Source organism: Brachyistius frenatus, unplaced genomic scaffold, assembly GCF_029030835.1.
Source record: "Brachyistius frenatus isolate BFR_SWC_R1_liver_20210118 unplaced genomic scaffold, ASM2903083v1 Contig_7, whole genome shotgun sequence".
Classification (NCBI taxonomy): domain Eukaryota; kingdom Metazoa; phylum Chordata; class Actinopteri; family Embiotocidae; genus Brachyistius; species Brachyistius frenatus.
The window spans coordinates 6,552,890-6,570,299 of NW_027210606.1; the positions used below are offsets into that span (position 1 = coordinate 6,552,890).

The 17,410-nt window shown below is 39.5% G+C and overlaps 1 protein-coding gene across 4 annotated transcripts in view; it reads left to right on the forward strand.

Annotated features, from left to right (window-relative positions):
- Positions 1–17,410, forward strand: part of fbxw7 (F-box and WD repeat domain containing 7) — a 118,364-nt gene that overhangs the window by 51,783 nt on the left and 49,171 nt on the right. Inside the window, exon 1 of one of the 4 annotated variants that reach the window (XM_069689243.1) lies at positions 1,422–1,864. The exons of the other annotated variants lie outside the window; for them this stretch is intronic. Coding sequence (XP_069545344.1) covers positions 1,637–1,864 — 228 coding nt within the window. The 5' untranslated portion in view covers positions 1,422–1,636. Of the gene's footprint in view, positions 1–1,421; positions 1,865–17,410 lie in introns of those variants that run through there. 4 annotated transcript variants of the gene reach the window in all.

Genomic DNA, 17,410 nt, shown 5'->3' on the forward strand with positions numbered 1-17,410 from the left:
AGCTGAGTCAGTTTAGTTGAAAAGAACTGTAATAGTACCCCATTATTACAATCCAAAGAAACTGCAGTAAAAAAGAAACACAATAATGCACTTGTTTGCCATTATGGAAAACTAATTTAAGATTTGTGATTGAAAAGAAATTGTGTCCTTGTTGTCCTGTGCTTCTCTAACATGGTATTTTAACTGATGAAGGGGCGGAAAATAAAAAATAAGCTAAAACTTCTCCAAATGGTAAAATCCCTGATTTACCAGGCTGAATCTTCGATCACAGCTATCTCTGCCTGGCTGACTGCCGTTAGTCCAACAGCTGTCGATAAGGCACCAACCTGCTTCAATTGTGCTGAACATACTGTTAAAACTGTGGGCGTTGGTCCGCCACCGGCACTCAATGGCGTCCACCGGTCCGCCTGTCGGACTGGCGTGTCGGGGCCCTCAGTGTCCTCTGACGGATGTTCAGGCACTGTAATCCTCCTCAGACAATGGAGGATGTGAGAATAGAAGAGAAGTTAAGCCCTCCAGGTCTTTTGTTACCATGTGTTCGGACATTTAAATGCTCACAGAGGAAAGTTGTATTTTTTGTCTCTCGCTGAGTCTGTAGATTCATACATATTCAGTGCTGATTGGCAGCTGTTTTCTGCTGCATATTAATTTTCTTTCTTTTTTGGGGGGGAACCAGCAGAAACTGCATTTTTCTCAACCGCCCACTGTTGCACCTACACATTTTCCTACCTTTGGATCTCTGACATTAATGTGTCGCTGTGGATCAAGTTTTGATTGAAAAACACTGGCATCCTGCTGCTGCTTCTGTCTTTGTAGCTTCATGTGAAAATACATTAGTAGACTTTAAAGTCCGTCCCTCTTGATACTGGTGAAGTGAATCCTTGTTTAAGCATATGTGTCACACATACTAACATTGGACAACTGTGATCGGCTCCTGAAATATCCTCAGCCTCTTTGCTGACCCAAACGGAGTTATTGACATTCCTTAATACCCGGGTTCATGGCAGAGTCAGAGAAGGTTAGCATGTTACAAATCCCAGCTTCAACACTTACCTTGACGAATATGATTCGGACGAGGATATAGTAATCTGCCGTTCTATTGTATGCTGATAGTTTTCATGGGGTAAATTTAACTGGGCTCAGTACTGATGTAGGCCTCTAAGTTGGGAGGACCTGAAGGGGGTCAGAGAACGACCACAATGAGGAAGCTCCCCGGACACATTTGCTGCGTCGGACGACTCCTGGTACACATTCCACCGCCGAGGGGTCATGAGAGCAGATTCCACAGTGCCGGTCTGAGGGGGGTGAGGCTGAGTCGGTCCATCCTCTGTTCAGGCCCCGACAGCTGCTGCTCCGCCTGGCTTGGGTGCAACAGTGACCTCACACCCGAGAGATATTTTAAAGGGTGCCAGGCAGCAGTGGGGTGAGTTGAGTAGGAAGGAGCTCAGCGAGTGGAGTTTTGATACATCCGCACAATGGTTTGAAGGTCCAAGGAAGGTAGTAGTTATTTAAGAAAGGCTATCTTCATGCGACGCTAGTCGGTCAGCTTTCAGAGCTCCTTCTGGGACATGATCCATTAGACCGTTTTTAAAAACAATTCTTTTTTTCTTTCTTTTTTTTTTTCTTTTTTTTTGCAATGCTGCGGCATTGCCCTATTCCCCGTTTCTCGTCGTCTGGTGCTCGGAGAAAGATGCCAAATGTCGCCTCTGGAAAAGAGAAGACTTTGCATGTCCCGCTGGAGAGCAAAGCGCTCAACCTGGCAGACCCTAAGGACGTCACCAAGGAATCGTTACCCCCTCAGAAAGTACTCAAGATATTTAGCATCAACATCATTGCTCAGGGTTTACCTTTCTGCCGCAGACGGGTGAGTACTGTACATAGTCAGCAGTTTGGGTTCGGTTTAACCGCAGAGCTTAAAATGTCAGAGGTCATTGTACACTCTCGCCCCTTTTCACCTTGGTAGTTGTTGCTTTGTGTAACTGCTCCTTTTTAAAAAAAAAAAAAAAAAAAAAAAAAAAGTCAAATCAAACCTCAAAGCTACTTGGCTTCTTATTCTATTTTGTTAGCACAATTAAACATTTACTTTTCTCATTCACAACTGACTTAAACTTTTTCTGATGAATTGTAAATTCATACTAATGTAGTGACCTTTATAATGCTTGTTTTTGGTAATTGACCCCAGTTTTTTTTTCTTCATAACAAATGTTGCAAATTAGCATAATATTTTACTTTTATCGATAACTTGCATACATGATTGATTTTTTTTCTTTTACTTTGCCTGAATTGTATCAGTGAGAATGGATATAAACACAACACTTATGAGAAGACGGATTTGTCCGTCATTTTTTATTCGCACGTAGACAGAAGGGCCGCATGCCGCGGCTCCACCCATGGCAGACGGCGGACACCAACATACAACCTTAAAAAGCCTGTAACTATTGAGCCTATTTTTAGGTTTGGTTTTTAGATAAACGTATGAAAATTTTGAAAAACATATTTTTCTGTGGCTTGAATTACAACTCAAATTCCTACTTTAAAAAAATGTCTACTTTACAGGATTGTCTTATTGTTTGGGATATATGTTTGCATAAGTATCTACAGTTCTGTATAGTAGGTTGGGAAATTTAGGGTTGAAGCAGTTCCCAAAACATCAGTGCTCTCTAACTATGACATTAGTTAAGCAAATGATGTTACCTGATTGGCGCTGTAACAGCACCGCTGCTTGTGTAAAAAGTCTACTTTGACTTTCTTGGTGAATTAAATCAGCAAAATGACTTGATATTAATGAAATGCGATTACCGTGTCAAGTAAGCTGCTTTCCACAGGAGTCCACGGCAGATTTTAAAAGACATAAGCCCTCTGAATGCATCGTCACTGAATGAACGCACAAACATCGAGATTAAAGTCAGCTTTAGCACATTCACATGTTGGTTCAACCTTCACATTTCCATTGATATAAAATAGTTATTTCACAGTCAATCATATCATACTAAAATGAACTTAGTAAGATGTGAATAAATTGGGTATCTGTACATTTATTTAACATTGATTATCATTTGCTGGCGTCACTTTAAATTGTATATTAGAAAGTTAGTATTTTTCTCAAAGTTTAAAATACTTCAAAGACCACTTGATATTTGCTGAAGTTGATTTTAGTAGCTTTTGCTGTTTCCTTTTGACATTACAATATATATCTAACATTTTGGTCTGAAGTCCTGGACAACTTCGAGACCTTCAGGGATGCAACATTACACTTCGACTGCTGTTTCCATTTAAAGCCCCCAGTTAGGTTACTCAGTGTTGAGGATCTTTCGATCTTAAATCATATCTCATTGGTCTCCTGCAGCTCTTAGCAAAGACTGTGTATTTATTATGAGCAACCAAAATTTAAAAGGCACTTTAAATAAAATCCTGACCAGTTAATTTAGACATTAAACCGAGACAAAAGAAAAGGCACCTGTTTTTGCGTCTCTCCATTTGACCTCTTAATTATTGTGGTGCTGACAGCGTTTCCATAATGTCATCGGAGTTATAAAAGTTAGATGTAAAAAAAATATTACCCTCCACTCTGTCACAGAAGTGTGGAGACGAGGTAGCGAAGAGAGATGTTGGGAGATATCAAAGACTGAAAATAGAGAAACAAGGATAATAGTGAAAATCTCTGGGGAGTGTTTGCTTGTCCTCTTACACTTCTTGGTTTTTTCCCTGAACAAAGCAAGCTGCTGAGTTAATCAGCTTTTTGAAAATGTCCATTATGATTATTTAGTTGTACCTTGCTGTCTATGCTCTAGTGGTTTCAAAGGATGAACTAAAATAGATCGCATCAGGAGGCTTCTTTGGTTTACCTAGCAACAGGCTTAATACATATTTTTTTTTCACCTTCTTTTAAAAATCAGTGTTGCCTTGTGTTGCAACAATAAGTTAGGCCTTTTTCTACACCTCGTTTTATAGTAAGGGCGTGTAACCTGTCCTTTTATATGATGCCTTTATGTAGTGTCAGACATTTTTTTAGCCGGGTTCTGTAGACAACCATGTCAATCAGTCTGCGTGTTAGTCGGTGATGTCAACAGATTGATGATTCTGACATGATTTATTCTAATGACTTTGGTGATTTCTTTTTTCTTTTTTCTTCTGCCTCAATGAGGTTCACATTTGTGGATTTAAAAGAAATATCTCATCTCAAAATTTGATAGACACATTCATATCCTCACAGGCCGAATTAAAATGACGTTGATGGACATTCTGCCATCCTCCTTTGGTTCATCAGTTTAAATAAATACCTCTAGTAGTTATGACATTCCCATCAGCCTCAGCTGGGCTTTCTGTTCAGTGCTGTTCAGCAAATAGCATGTTAAACTAAGATGGTGACCGTGACCGATATTATCCCTTCTTAGCAGTAGCATGTTAGCATTGCATTATGTACATGTTGGAATGTGAACGTCATCACATTCACAATCCAAGGTTGTAACGTTAGCTGATGTACTGAATTATAATTTGAAAAATTGGCTTGTGCACCCGGCAATGTTAATTAACTTGACTTATACAATTATTGGGAACAGTTAGGGGAACAGAGATTTGACTTCAGCAGGAATACAAATTGTTTCGAGCAAGAAAGAACTGGGGTAAAAAAACCAACCGAGATATCTAGTATTAAACTCTTCCATCTGTATGCTGGTGGCACCACCACGTGTTCTTAGATATGTCAAAAATCTGCACTTTTCTGTGCATGGAAAGTCTAAGGCGTTTGTGCGTGTTCTCAAGAGCAACTTACTTTTGACTCTTTGTTTTTATTGTTTGAATGAAAGTCAGGAAGCTCTGCAGAGAAGGATCTTGAGCTTTCATGTCGGTTACAAAGTCTGTTTTTCTGAGCGAACTAAATAGAAGTTCCCACAAAGCCGATTCATGGAGTCGCTGCTCCTTCAGAGCAAAAGCCTCGTGGGCTCCGCAGCACATGTGGCAGCTGTCAATGAATGGCATACCTGGGATTTCTCAGGGTCTCAGTGGCATGGTACGACTTAAGTCATCAGAAAGGATGTCTTCAAGGGGAACAAATTATATACACAAGTTTAGTGTTAAACTTTCTTCCTTGATGCTTGCAGTACTTCTTAAAAGATTCACTACCTGCTTTATCAGTTCCTTGTTATTTCCAAATAATTCCAGTTAACTGCTCAAAATGGACAAAGGAGCTCTTAAAGATGTTGTTTTTCTGTACCTACATGAAGGACAGGGAAACATGTCAATATCATATCGATATTGTGATATAAGAATCGATGTCATCTTAGGTTTTGGATATTGGAATAAGTGTGTTCTTTTCTTGGTTTTAAAGACTGCTTCAGGGAAAAGTGATGTAATTTTCTGAACTCACCAGACTTCTCTGGCTGTTTTATTATTTGTCATTTATATCCACATTACTGCTAGTTATTTATCAAACATTTTATTGTGTTAATATTCTGTTAAAACATTAACAGTCATCCCTACAATATTGACCATTGACTATCGATATCGAGGTATCTGGTCGGAAATGTAGTGATATTTGATTTTGCCGATACCACGCTGCCCTGTCTATATGTCTTATATGTGAGATCCACACTGAAACTTACTGTACTGACAAAAATAGTCCTGGCTCAAATTTCCAATTAAAAAGTGACAAGGAGAATCCACACTGTCTTTCCGGCAGCCAGAATTGGCATCCAGCTGTTGCGGGCGATAGCGATCAAGATATAGACCATTAACAGCAGGACGTTTTAGTTGTGCTATTACTTTTCTCACCCACCACGCCCTGCAGGCCTGTTGAGTAAGGCAATCTGGACTTGCCCATGGCAACTATGTCCGCATCAACAGCTATCAGCAAGATGCATTTGCTGTAGGAGCAGGTGCTCTGGGTGTGTTGCATCTCTCTTTAGCAAGTTCCTCACGGCCTCGGGGCTTCCTGTTTGTTGTCCAAAGAGAATCATTGGAGACACATAGCTGCTGTAAATTTATGTTTATGCTTTGCTTTATTCACATTTTGTTTGCTTCTTGGCTTTTCTTAGTTTTGCCTTTGAGACTGAGCTGTAGTTGTCTTGTAGTTTTTCTAGTGGCCCACCGGCCTGAGTTGTAAAAGATATTTGTCGCATATGTTCTGTGTCAGCTGTTCAAGTAAGGCGGATGGACATTTACAAAATCCTAAAAAACTATTTTGTGAGTTTAATTCAATCAATTTGTAAGTCTTTATGTATATTTTTGTATTGAATAATGAACCATACTATTATAATGACACATGTCTATTTTCAACAAGGAACAGTTTTGTTTTTTTCCAGTCTATTTTTGAGAACTTATGCCCGGATACACTCATACTCACCTATCGATTTGAGCTGTATCCCTGACACATGACAACCAGGGTGACATAATCCTACACCGGATCCTGCTCCTCAGAGGGCAGATGATCTGATAGAGGCTCAAGGCTTATTTGTCTTTACTATCCATATTACAAAACCAATTACCAAAACCTTTCCATTAGCGAAATCTTTATTTCACCTCGGTTAACTTCAGCATTTCAAATGTGCCGAGTTAATTTTAGCTCCAGAATCAAAATGTTTTTGCAGCTCTTTTTTTTTCATATCTAATTTTTTGGGGAACATTGCATTGTGTTGTTTCACTCTCTCAATAATCTCTGAACACTGGTGTCCATTTCTCAACATTGAGATATTAAATAAAAATTGAGCAGTGTTGTAAAAGGAAACTTATCTATCCCTTAACTGGGTAAGAATGTTAGCAGGATAAACAATTTTACAAGCATCGCAAATTTTACAAGAACATTTAAAAGGGTAAAAAAAAACCAACCTCTCTACTGCTTATATTGAAAAATAGCTATAGCAGGAGCACAAAGATTTTTACAAAGGCAACAACCACCTCATTAAAACACAAAGTTTCTTAACATCAGCAATTCAGATATTTATTAGGTCTTTATTACGCGCTGTTAAATTTAAGTAATCTAAATGAATCTCTTCAGAGTGTCCAGTATTTGTGCTGTAATTTTATTTTAGACTTTGCTGTGTAGTACATAAAAAGTAGCTACCTAACTTCTTCTTTGTTCAGCTGCAGTCAGTGTATCACTTTCAGATAAGCCGGCTGCCCCGGAGGTGCAGCGAGCGGCCTTTACTAATGTTGGTCTCTGTAGATAAGTGTTATAAAGAAACTTAAAGCTCCTCTGACAGCATCATGCAGACTCACAAACACCATCAATCAGGCCTTTTAACCATTTTCTTCTGTTTGCGGATAGCCAAATTCAGAATATTGTGTTTGACAGGATAAGAAACTAATTAATCTTTTGAAGTTTTTATTCTATCTTTTTTCCTTCTACCATTACTGATGCAATACACTGTAACACACTGGAGTGAAGTTGGCAGGAAGCTAAAGAAAGATCCTTCTCAGAGTGGTGTCGGTATGGAACTGCTAGATAAAAGCAATCAAGTACTTCTTTACATACTGCACAGAAAAACTATGTTCTGTATGTTGGGAAATTCAGTTTTCTATTTGTGTCTATTTGTTCTATCCCTGAAAAACAAGTAAATTGAACTGAGCTTGTTTGTCTTGCAAGTAAGAAATGTCGGAGAGACTTTAACAATGATGAGAATTTAATATTCATTGATATTTTGCTGACTTTTCAGACCCTATATCAGAATGTACCAAACCAAATTAGCATTTACTGTTCTAACCATGCCTCAGAAAGGCTAAATAAGTACACCATAAAGCTGCTGTTTACAAATCAAAGAATACATTTATTAATCTGAGCGCTCACAAAACTGTCGACTTGTAGCCAAGCTTCAAATATCCACACGTTTCTTTTGCAAAAACATTCAGCTGAATCCGATGGTGTCATGCTGATGTCAGCATCGTTCTGTGTCGGACGTGATCGTTCATATTCTTTGGACTTGATAAATCAACTTAGATTTATCAATTTTGACTTTCAATGAAGGGATATTTTGTGTCCAAGCAAAAATAGCAGCAATTGCTCAGTTCCAATTTCTCAGTCATGAGTTTGAGCTGTTTTTTATTTTATATCTGACGGCAAACTACTGCCACATCACATCTTCTCTTAAAAATAAAGGAAGATGAATCAGTAATCGAAATAATCATATGTTGTATCCCTCCTGCATATGTTCATAAAGAAGCTGATGATAAAGTCGAGTACAGTGCTGGATAGCACATAGTAGACGGGCTGCTGAAAACTTGATTCGTTTGCTACACGGCCGTTGGATGACGTCACCCTTATCGGTCCTCTTGACATGAGTCAGTGATTGAAAGACGGCTGATTTTGTCCTTCTGACTTCAGACCCTCCTCCCTGTCCTGAAGTCAGGACCACAGAGCCTCGCCTGAGGGTGGATTCCTCTGCCCTTGGGCTCCAAATAACACAGACGGAAGGCATCTGCCATTGGCTATTCTGAGAAGCGGTCCCATTCCAGGGAGCATACAGATCCAGTCAGCTAGCCACTCAGCAGCAGCCGAACACTTCTGTTTACCCCCGATTTAAAAGCAGACTCAGCACCATGGCAGATAAAGAACTTGTTTATATTCCTTGGAAGTGTTACTCTGCTGCGACTTGATTACGTTACTCGGGCCTTTTTAATATTTATATTTTGAATAAAGTATAAAAAAGTAGTACAAACCTTCTGCATATTTTTATTCTGTCATGTGTTGCTCACAGATTTTCTGTTTTCAGTAATCATCAATGTCTAATTGTCTTTAATTGCAGAACCGCCATATAATCGGTGAACTTAAGCCTGAGCTGAATAGCTCCTGGGTTCCAGCTGGTGGTATATGGTGTTATGGTGTTGTGCTGCTTTACATATAGAACATACTGGAAGCGATGTGCTGCCTGAAGGCACTGACACTTCCCATGCCGGTAGACAGCAACCGATAAAAGATAAAACTCTTCCTTTAGAAAAGTGTCACCCCTCCTGAACATGATCTTTTCAGCTGAAGACATGAAGCAAAATAAAACCCTCTCCAACATGTCATCCGTCACACAAACAAAGCCCCACATCTCTATTGCAGTTCAATGCAATTGTGCTGTACGAAACACATTTTTCTTTCATAGTTGAGAACTACTGGATGCTCAATAGACTTGAATCTGAATGAGCCATTTTGGTAACCAGCCCTTGCCATTCATATATGGTTGATTGGTGTGTTGTTGTAAAATTACTTATCTAAACTAAGGAGATCTGTATTTTTCAAAGGGCATCCCACCGGTGTCGGTGACTAAAGGTTAAGATGAAGAGAAATATTTGAAATAATAGCTCTTTGAGTTGATGTTTACATAATTAAAGGTTAAATAAAAGTTAAGATTAAAAGACTTTATCTGCATTTTCAATTGAAATTAGATCATTGCAAGTACCGTGCTAGTTTTGAAACAGCTGAATGTAGAGCTGAAGCAATAATTAATGGGTCAGTCCACAGAACGACAATTGTGTTAGTATCCTTTCTCTGGTCTTAGCTTCTTCAATTTGAGAACTTTATGCTTTTCTTCATGTTTACGTTATATCGTCGTAAACTGAATATCTTTGCGGTTTGGACTGCCGTGCAACACAAGCTACTGGAAGACATGAGCGAGGGCTGTAGAAAATTGTACTTGGTATAAACATTTGTAGACAAAGGAAATATTCAGAAATGATCAATAAGAGCAATTGAAAATGATAATTGGGTGCATCACTTGGTGCATGCACATTGATTCTTAGTGAGACTTCTGTTGAGACTGATGATCTCTTCAACGAGATTCAGCAGCGATTTGCCTCCAGAAATGAAAGCTGTCTGTTTCTTTTCCCCTCCGTCTGAGTGTCCGCGTTTCTGATCAGTGACCTTCAACAAGCCAGTCCTGTGCCTTTCACAGTGCCCTGCATGCTATGATCTGGTCATCAGGGAAGACAGCCTGTGAATGGATAGCTGACCGGCTGTAACTGATGCGACCGTCTGCATAGTTTGTCTAATCTGCGTATGAACCCTGCTGTCTGAGTCAGTGTGTGGTCCCCCTGCTTTAATTCTGGTGTGCTGCAATGCTGTCTGGACACTTGCTGCAGTCCGTGACTTCTTGCTCTGCCAAACTGCAGCAAAAATGTCAGTGTCTAATGTCAGGGATGTGAAGTTGTTTTTCTTTATTCATGTTATGCAGTGTAAAAGTTCTCCAACGTGAATGCTGTTGACTAAAGTTCAGAAGTTTGATGGCATTTTGTTTGTCAGCAAGGCAGTCTCTTAAAACTACAAAAACACAGGGATAATGTCACACCATATGAATTTTGAAAAGCCATTAAATGAAAGCACAAAGTCAGGCCTGTTTAGATAACATCTTAACTTTACACCCTGAACAGGGTTTTGTGGGTGAGTGTATTTATGTGCATACATCAGCACGTGCCACAGAGGTGCAGAGGGCATGAAGAAATTTGAATACTTGCTCAGCAACAAAAGGATTACACCCTCTGAAGAATGCAAGACCTCTGACAGGGCAAGACGAACAGGCAGCTTTATCTGAAAGAGAAGGAGAGCGACAGGAGAGAAGAATGTAATTTAGGATGACGGGCGGCGCCCATAATCTTCAGGTCCAGCTTCTCTCATGTGATCTTTCGCCTGTCCATGTTGTAAATGGAATATTTTGGGACTTTTGGTCAATTAAAACAAGATATTTGAGGATGTCATCTGAAACCCAGGACAATATTGGATGTTTTTCTTCCAAAACAAAACAATGGATCAATAAATGAATCATTAGCTCAATGACATTGAATCATTCACCTTATTCAATGCAGCCAAATTTAGAGATCCATAGTTTTCTTTGGACAGCAGCACTATGCAAATATTTGTATTGACAAGTTCAATCAAATACTAGAATTACAATTGTTTAAATTATAATGGCTGGAAAACAGCCCAGTCTCAACCTAAAGCGTGTAATACACCCAGCAGTCCACCACAGGACACTGTGGCACTGTTACGTTTTGCCTCGCCTTAGTGTGAAAAGCACACGCATGCATGGTCACGGTCGAATAGAAGACTTTCACCCGGAAGTGTGTGAGAAAACAAAAGTCAACATGGATTTCTTTGAAGTAACCTAAGAAAGTTACGTCCCTGAACAAAACATATTTAACTTGCCCAACGTATGTTAAATAACTTCAGAGAGATAAGTGACATTACTTATGTAAAATTGATTATATTAATCCAAACCATGATCTTTCTCTGAGCCTGGGTTTTAATGCCTCAATCTAAGGCACATCAGCTCACGCCCAGGCGAGCCAAAACGTGACACTGACATATTATTCTGAAGTAGACAGCTGTTACACACTTTGGTCTGATACTGGGTTAAAAAAACAAACACACAATCACTCTGCAGCAACAGTGAACATAATATACTCTCAGATGTACAGTACCATCTTTTGTAGCTGTCGAGCAAAGTGACCATATTCAGTCCATGTCACCTGATTCATCATCTGACATCGATGTAGTGGCATGTACAGTGCAAGCGGTGATGGATGCCTGCCAGGTTTAGGCCCTGACATCCGTATTTATAATTTGCTCAGTTTATAAATGACCTTGGCTGCGGTGTATTATTGTACCTCCAGGTCTGACGAGCAAGGCTGTGTTCAGACTGAAAATAGCAATCGTTTAAAAACCATGAGGGGCGACGTTGCTACAGGTACCGGTGAGAAAATGAAATATGATCCGAGGGGTTTAGATCAAGGAGTGCATCAATGAGTTCGAAGGCTTATCACATCCCCAAACACCGCAAGGCAGTTTATGATACTCTGAGGAAGGCTTCTGCAACTCCGGCGTTGTCACGGCAGATGTCATTTGATCTTCGGTGACATTGTTCCTGGGTAAACAATGGAATTAACATTGTTGACGTTACAAAGTAATCCAACTGTACACTCTTTTCCATATTTGACTGACCCATATTGTCCCCTGTAGCAGAGGACTTACTTAAGTTTTTACTGTGGCATTCAGACTTTCATCTTCATCAACTGAACATTAGACTTATATGAATCCTTCCTGTCTACACAGAGACGTCTCCAGTCTTTCAAGTACAAATACTCTCCTTTATGTCATTAACAGCAAAGTGGAAATTATAGCTCCTTTTCAGTTTTCCCTCTATTGCACAGAGCAGAAAGAGGATGATTGCATGCCCGACAGAGTACCGACTCACTGCTCATAAAACATTGATTCTTGTTTTGTAATTCTCTTGCTACAGTCTTTTCTTTCTTTCGCTCCTTCATTCATTCCTTCAGTGCTTTCTTCCATCAGGAAAGGTGATTCCCGGTCTTATCTCTGAGCAGCAGCACCAACACTCACTCCTCACACAGGACGGGCTGCCGCTTACTGCCCCAAATAAATCGAGTCATTCAGTCTCAGTAAGGATCCGTGACTGAGCATTTTGTCAAACACAATGATTGATTTGGAAACTTTTCAAAAAGGCACCATTGCAACCAATCTATTTAAAGTTTTTTCAGGGTGGCAGAGAAAGGATAAGAACAGGCTGAACATAACAACACATCTTGATGATTGTCTCATAGAATAGCATGGGTTGTTTTCTAATTATCGGAATCACATTCTATAATTTTGGCCTTTGGTACATGATTGCGTCTTTCAACTTAGATGACCTCAGTGTTGACCTCTCTTTGTTGTTGTGTGGTTTGATGATTGCACTTGAGTCAGAAACTTTTGTCATTCACAACATCAACCCTCAACATCCACAAGATACAGTTCACATACTTCTGTTCTCTTCTTCACTATCTTAGCATGCAGAATCTGTCATTTTCATGCCAGTTTGCAATTTCGAATCATAAAATCCATTATTACATATAAATGCTTCTATTTGATGACAGTTGACATGGAATTAGTATTTACTAATTACTATTACTTATACTAATTATAAGTAATAGTATAAAAAAATATAGTCTCTTGGTCTGACAAGTGAAGCCAAGGCATAAGTACCTTAAATTGCAATACCACTGAGGGCCACTAGGGGCTGGCTTCAAACCCAGATGGTAACAGCAAAAATACCACACTGGAGGTTTCAAAATGGCAGTTCTCAAACCAATGTGCGATGTCACAGTGATTTGCCACTTGGTACATCAAACTAAATTGTCCTGTTTATGTTACTTCTGTAAGGGTATATGGATTCAATTTAATATCCACTAAACAAGAATTATAGCCCCCCCAAAAAACGGAACCTTGCTGAATACACATTAAATACAACAAAAACAGTACAACAACAAAGTTCACACAAAAATACAATAGGCTGCAAAACGTAAAATATATCAGCTCAATAACTCCAAACAATATGAGAACTCATACCTCTGATGAGCAGATCCTTGAAAAATGCTTTGCATCAGAGATGTTTCTGGTGTTCAAATCAGTTGGGACAAAAATGTTAACGAGTCAATCTGAGTTACCCGCAACCTGAATCAAACAGATCTAGCCAACATCAAAGGTGAGCGTTGAGTTGCTGATGATATATAACCTCTAATCAAAATATGAATAATTCCCCCGAATTATGACGCAGAGCCATAAACCAACAAAGCAGTGACCTGACCAGTCAAATTATATTACATTACATTGAGCTGACGCTTTTATCCAAAGCGACTTACAATAAGTGCATTTCAACCATGAGGGTACGAACCCAGAACAACAAGAATCAAGAAAATACAATTTCTTCAAGAAAGCCAATCACTTACAAAGTAAGTGCCATGTTAAGCGCTACTAAAGTCTGAAGAGGTGTGTTTTTAGTTTGCGGTGGAAGATGTACAGACTTTCTGCTGTCCTGATGTCATCGGGGAGCTCATTCCACCATTTAGGAGCCAAGACAGCAAACAGATGTGATTTTGTAGAGTGTTTAGCTCACAGTGAGGGAGCGACAAGCTGATTGGATTAGGATAAATTAATATGTATTAGATTTTTAACCAAGATATTCCAGAATGAGTGTCTCCAGTGCACAGAACTTTAAAATAAATCAGTAGGAAAGAAATGTGAAAAATAAGTTCAGAAATATGAAAAAGCAAAGTGGGTTAAAAGTGAAAAATAATTGCAGTTTCATTTCTGTGACAAGCTGCCTCTGTCTTTTCACAACATGAGGGCCTCTGTGACTTGTGCGTAGGAGTTGTAGTTTTCACGTTGTGCTCTCAGACTTCTCCACAGCACCACCGTTCCTCATTGTTTCAGCTCTGGTTTGTTCCTTTTAAGCCAAACACAGAAAGTGCTTTTACCTCTCAGCTGTTTGTGTTTAGTAAAGGCTCAGTACTGAGACCATTTCTGTTTACACTGATCTGTACAATAGGTGGAGAAACTAAGAAACCAAAATCGATTCCTATGAACCAGAAGAGAATCGCTTCACTTACACAACATTACATTAGACACCCACAACAAACACCTATATTACACAGCTGTGAATCCCACCCCTCGATTGTATTTGTAACTCTGCCTCACAAAAGGCCAAACAGTTGGTTCTTTCTACCAAGCAAACGTTTGTGTAGGTTGTCTGTGCTGCTTTCATTGTTCTGTTTTGCTGTGTGAACTGAACAGGTAGAGCAGTATCCTACATAGGCTTGACAGATAAGCTGTTCAGAGCTTTCTGTACAAATCGCCTTGACTACACCTGTTTGTGTTATTTTTAAATTGTTTGTTGATTGTGATAATACTATCAAAGGCTCAGTTTACCAAATTACACACACAAAAAAATTCAGTTTTCCCCCATTACCCACATTGTTTTGTAGTAATCCAAAAATGTTAGGCTTCACTTGCTTTGATTTTGAGATTTCTGTCTCTGAAACTGCAGACCTCGCCAAAACAGTCGAGTGGAATTGATTTTTCCGCTGTGCCAAAAAAACAAATATGAGTATTTGTTTGCAGAGACAATAGTCAACAGATCTCACTGTGAACAGTTAATGGTACAAAAACATTTTCTTAGCAAGTAATGAGTCCCAAAAAGCTTTTCACTGCGGTCTGATTTAATTTCACCCAACCCAAACATGTTCTTAACAAGACCGTGTGGAGCTGGAGTTTATCACGGCTCATATGAAGAAACAGATCGCCTTGTTCACCACAGGGCTCTGTTGGACTTTTAAAATAACTTTCTGTTGTTTTGGTAAAATGTGATTGAAGGATTTAGCAGCCAATTGAAATTTTGTCAATTTTATTCTTGGAGCCCAAAATCATAGATTTTCCTCCAGTGTCTTTAGAATCTGTACTGTATTAAACATCTTATCTCCTCAAACCACTTCAACCAATAATGTGATTGTATTGTACACCTATAAAAAATAGAACCATTCACTAACAGAAATTTGTTTTCTTTTTTCTCTCCTATGTCTGACTCTCCTGTCATGATTTGCTCGTGGATTTGTAGGTAAGAAAAACTCTTTTATTTCCATCGTGTATATTATCCGTTTCTTAGCTCCATCATGCCCCATCATGTATAACAGAAACAAACGGGCACAATCCCGTGGTGCTCTTCAGTCTGCAACAGCTCAAAATGCTGCTTTGTTGCCTCTAGGGGGCAGCATGAACTAAAAGTTAAATGATCACTGAGGTCTTTGAGAGCTCAGTGTCATCCTGGAGCTCTTCATGCTGAGAGGGTTTGTGCATTACAGCTGCACCCTTATTAGCATCCCGTGTATTTAATCTGTCTTGCTTGGGTGCAGATATTAGGTGTCCTGAGGACATTGTGTGCCTGAGTCTGATGTATCCTTCGTGTTGCTGCCGTTGGTTTTGTATCAGCAGTGGTCTTGTAGCTCTCTGTGGTCACGCTTTTCCTATAAACTCATGGACCCTTGACAGTTACCTTTTCTGTGCCTGGAGACCATATGTTTTGTTTTCCGCCGTCTCCACATTTCCACAGGAATTAATATGCATAAGCAGTTCACGTGTCCCTCAAACACACATCCGCCGCCTTTCAAACACCAACCCTCTCCTCTTCACTTATTTTCCACGGGCAGACGCTGCCGGCGAAGAGCTTCAATAAATGTTCAGGTTGTTATGATGACTATGAGTGCAGCACTCAACGCTACGTGAGAGTTTAAAGAAGCTCTTACAGCTCTCTGCAGGTTTAATGCAATGGTAATTGTGCAAAAAAAATAAAAAAATAAAAAAATAAATCCCGTGTGGAATAACAAGGTCAGATCTGAAAGAGCAATAGTTTTTGTTAAAGTTTTGGTTTGAGAAACAACTTGAATTTGACTGTTAAAAAAAAAAATACAATGCCAGCAACCTACTCAAACATGTAGTTGAGTTAACTCTTGGAATAGCTACATTGACTGATAGGATTGTACTCTGAAAAACACAGAGAAAAAATACATTTTAATCGAGTATAGTTATTTTTCAAAATGTGTAATGAAGATAGCAGGTTAACTTGTAATAATTTGCCATAACTGGCTCATCCAAGCATGCCGGTTCTGTTGACTGGTGGGTTGTACTTTTACAATGATTTGATAACCTAATTTCCCCACTATGGCAGACTATTGTTTGAATGAAATGTTGCCTTATTGTCTCAGTCACAGCTGGGAACCTGAAATGAAACTCCTCTACTATCAGCCTTGCGTGTGCCCGAGTTTTGTGGGATGTGAGTCACAAGACGCAAAGTGGCTGTTGGTATTTGGGGTGTGGCACAAAGTGAGTCAGGGATGATCTGGCAGGACCTGGTTCAGCATCAGTGCAACCCGACTCTTTCAGGGTCAAAAGCTGCATCTCAGTTTTGTCGGGGCCTCTGACCCTCTGCAGGATGTCTGTACCACTGACCATATCCAGCCCATTAGGCCGTGTTCATCCACTATACCAATCAAAAGAGCTACTGCAGTTGCCCTTAATACAATTGTTAAATCAACTTTAAATGGCACTAAATGCCCTCATCGTCACTTATTTGTTCAGACACAAAGATTTTTTTACAAAGCAAAGACGTTTTCTAGACGCCAGCTTTAATTATACCCTCTTGTTACATTTAATAGTCACTCAATTGTATGTAAATAAACAGTGTAGTTTGTGTTACCATTAACCATGCTACCCCAGTCTTTCGCTTTGTGCTGAAGCTTATTGTGCCTATTTAACCTTCATAATTCATATTTAAGGCTCCAATATGCTAATGTCACATGCAGCACCTGGCCGTATCCATTTAAACAATACGGACAGATTATCTCCATGCTACTCTGGGAAAGTGTTGACATTTTTCAGTTCAGTCAGGCGTACAAGCATTAATAACATGTTACCAGGCAGTACATTTGCATTCACGCTGAGGTCACATCAGTCTACACAGAAAGCATAAACCAGACACGTCCCGGGTTGATCTCCCATCTGCTTCCGTCTCACTGTGCAGCAGATTCTACCAGAAGAAAAAGTAGCTACTAATCTAGTTTGACAGTGTTTATTTCCATATGGATTCTCGCAGCTCAGGACAGCTTTGACCTC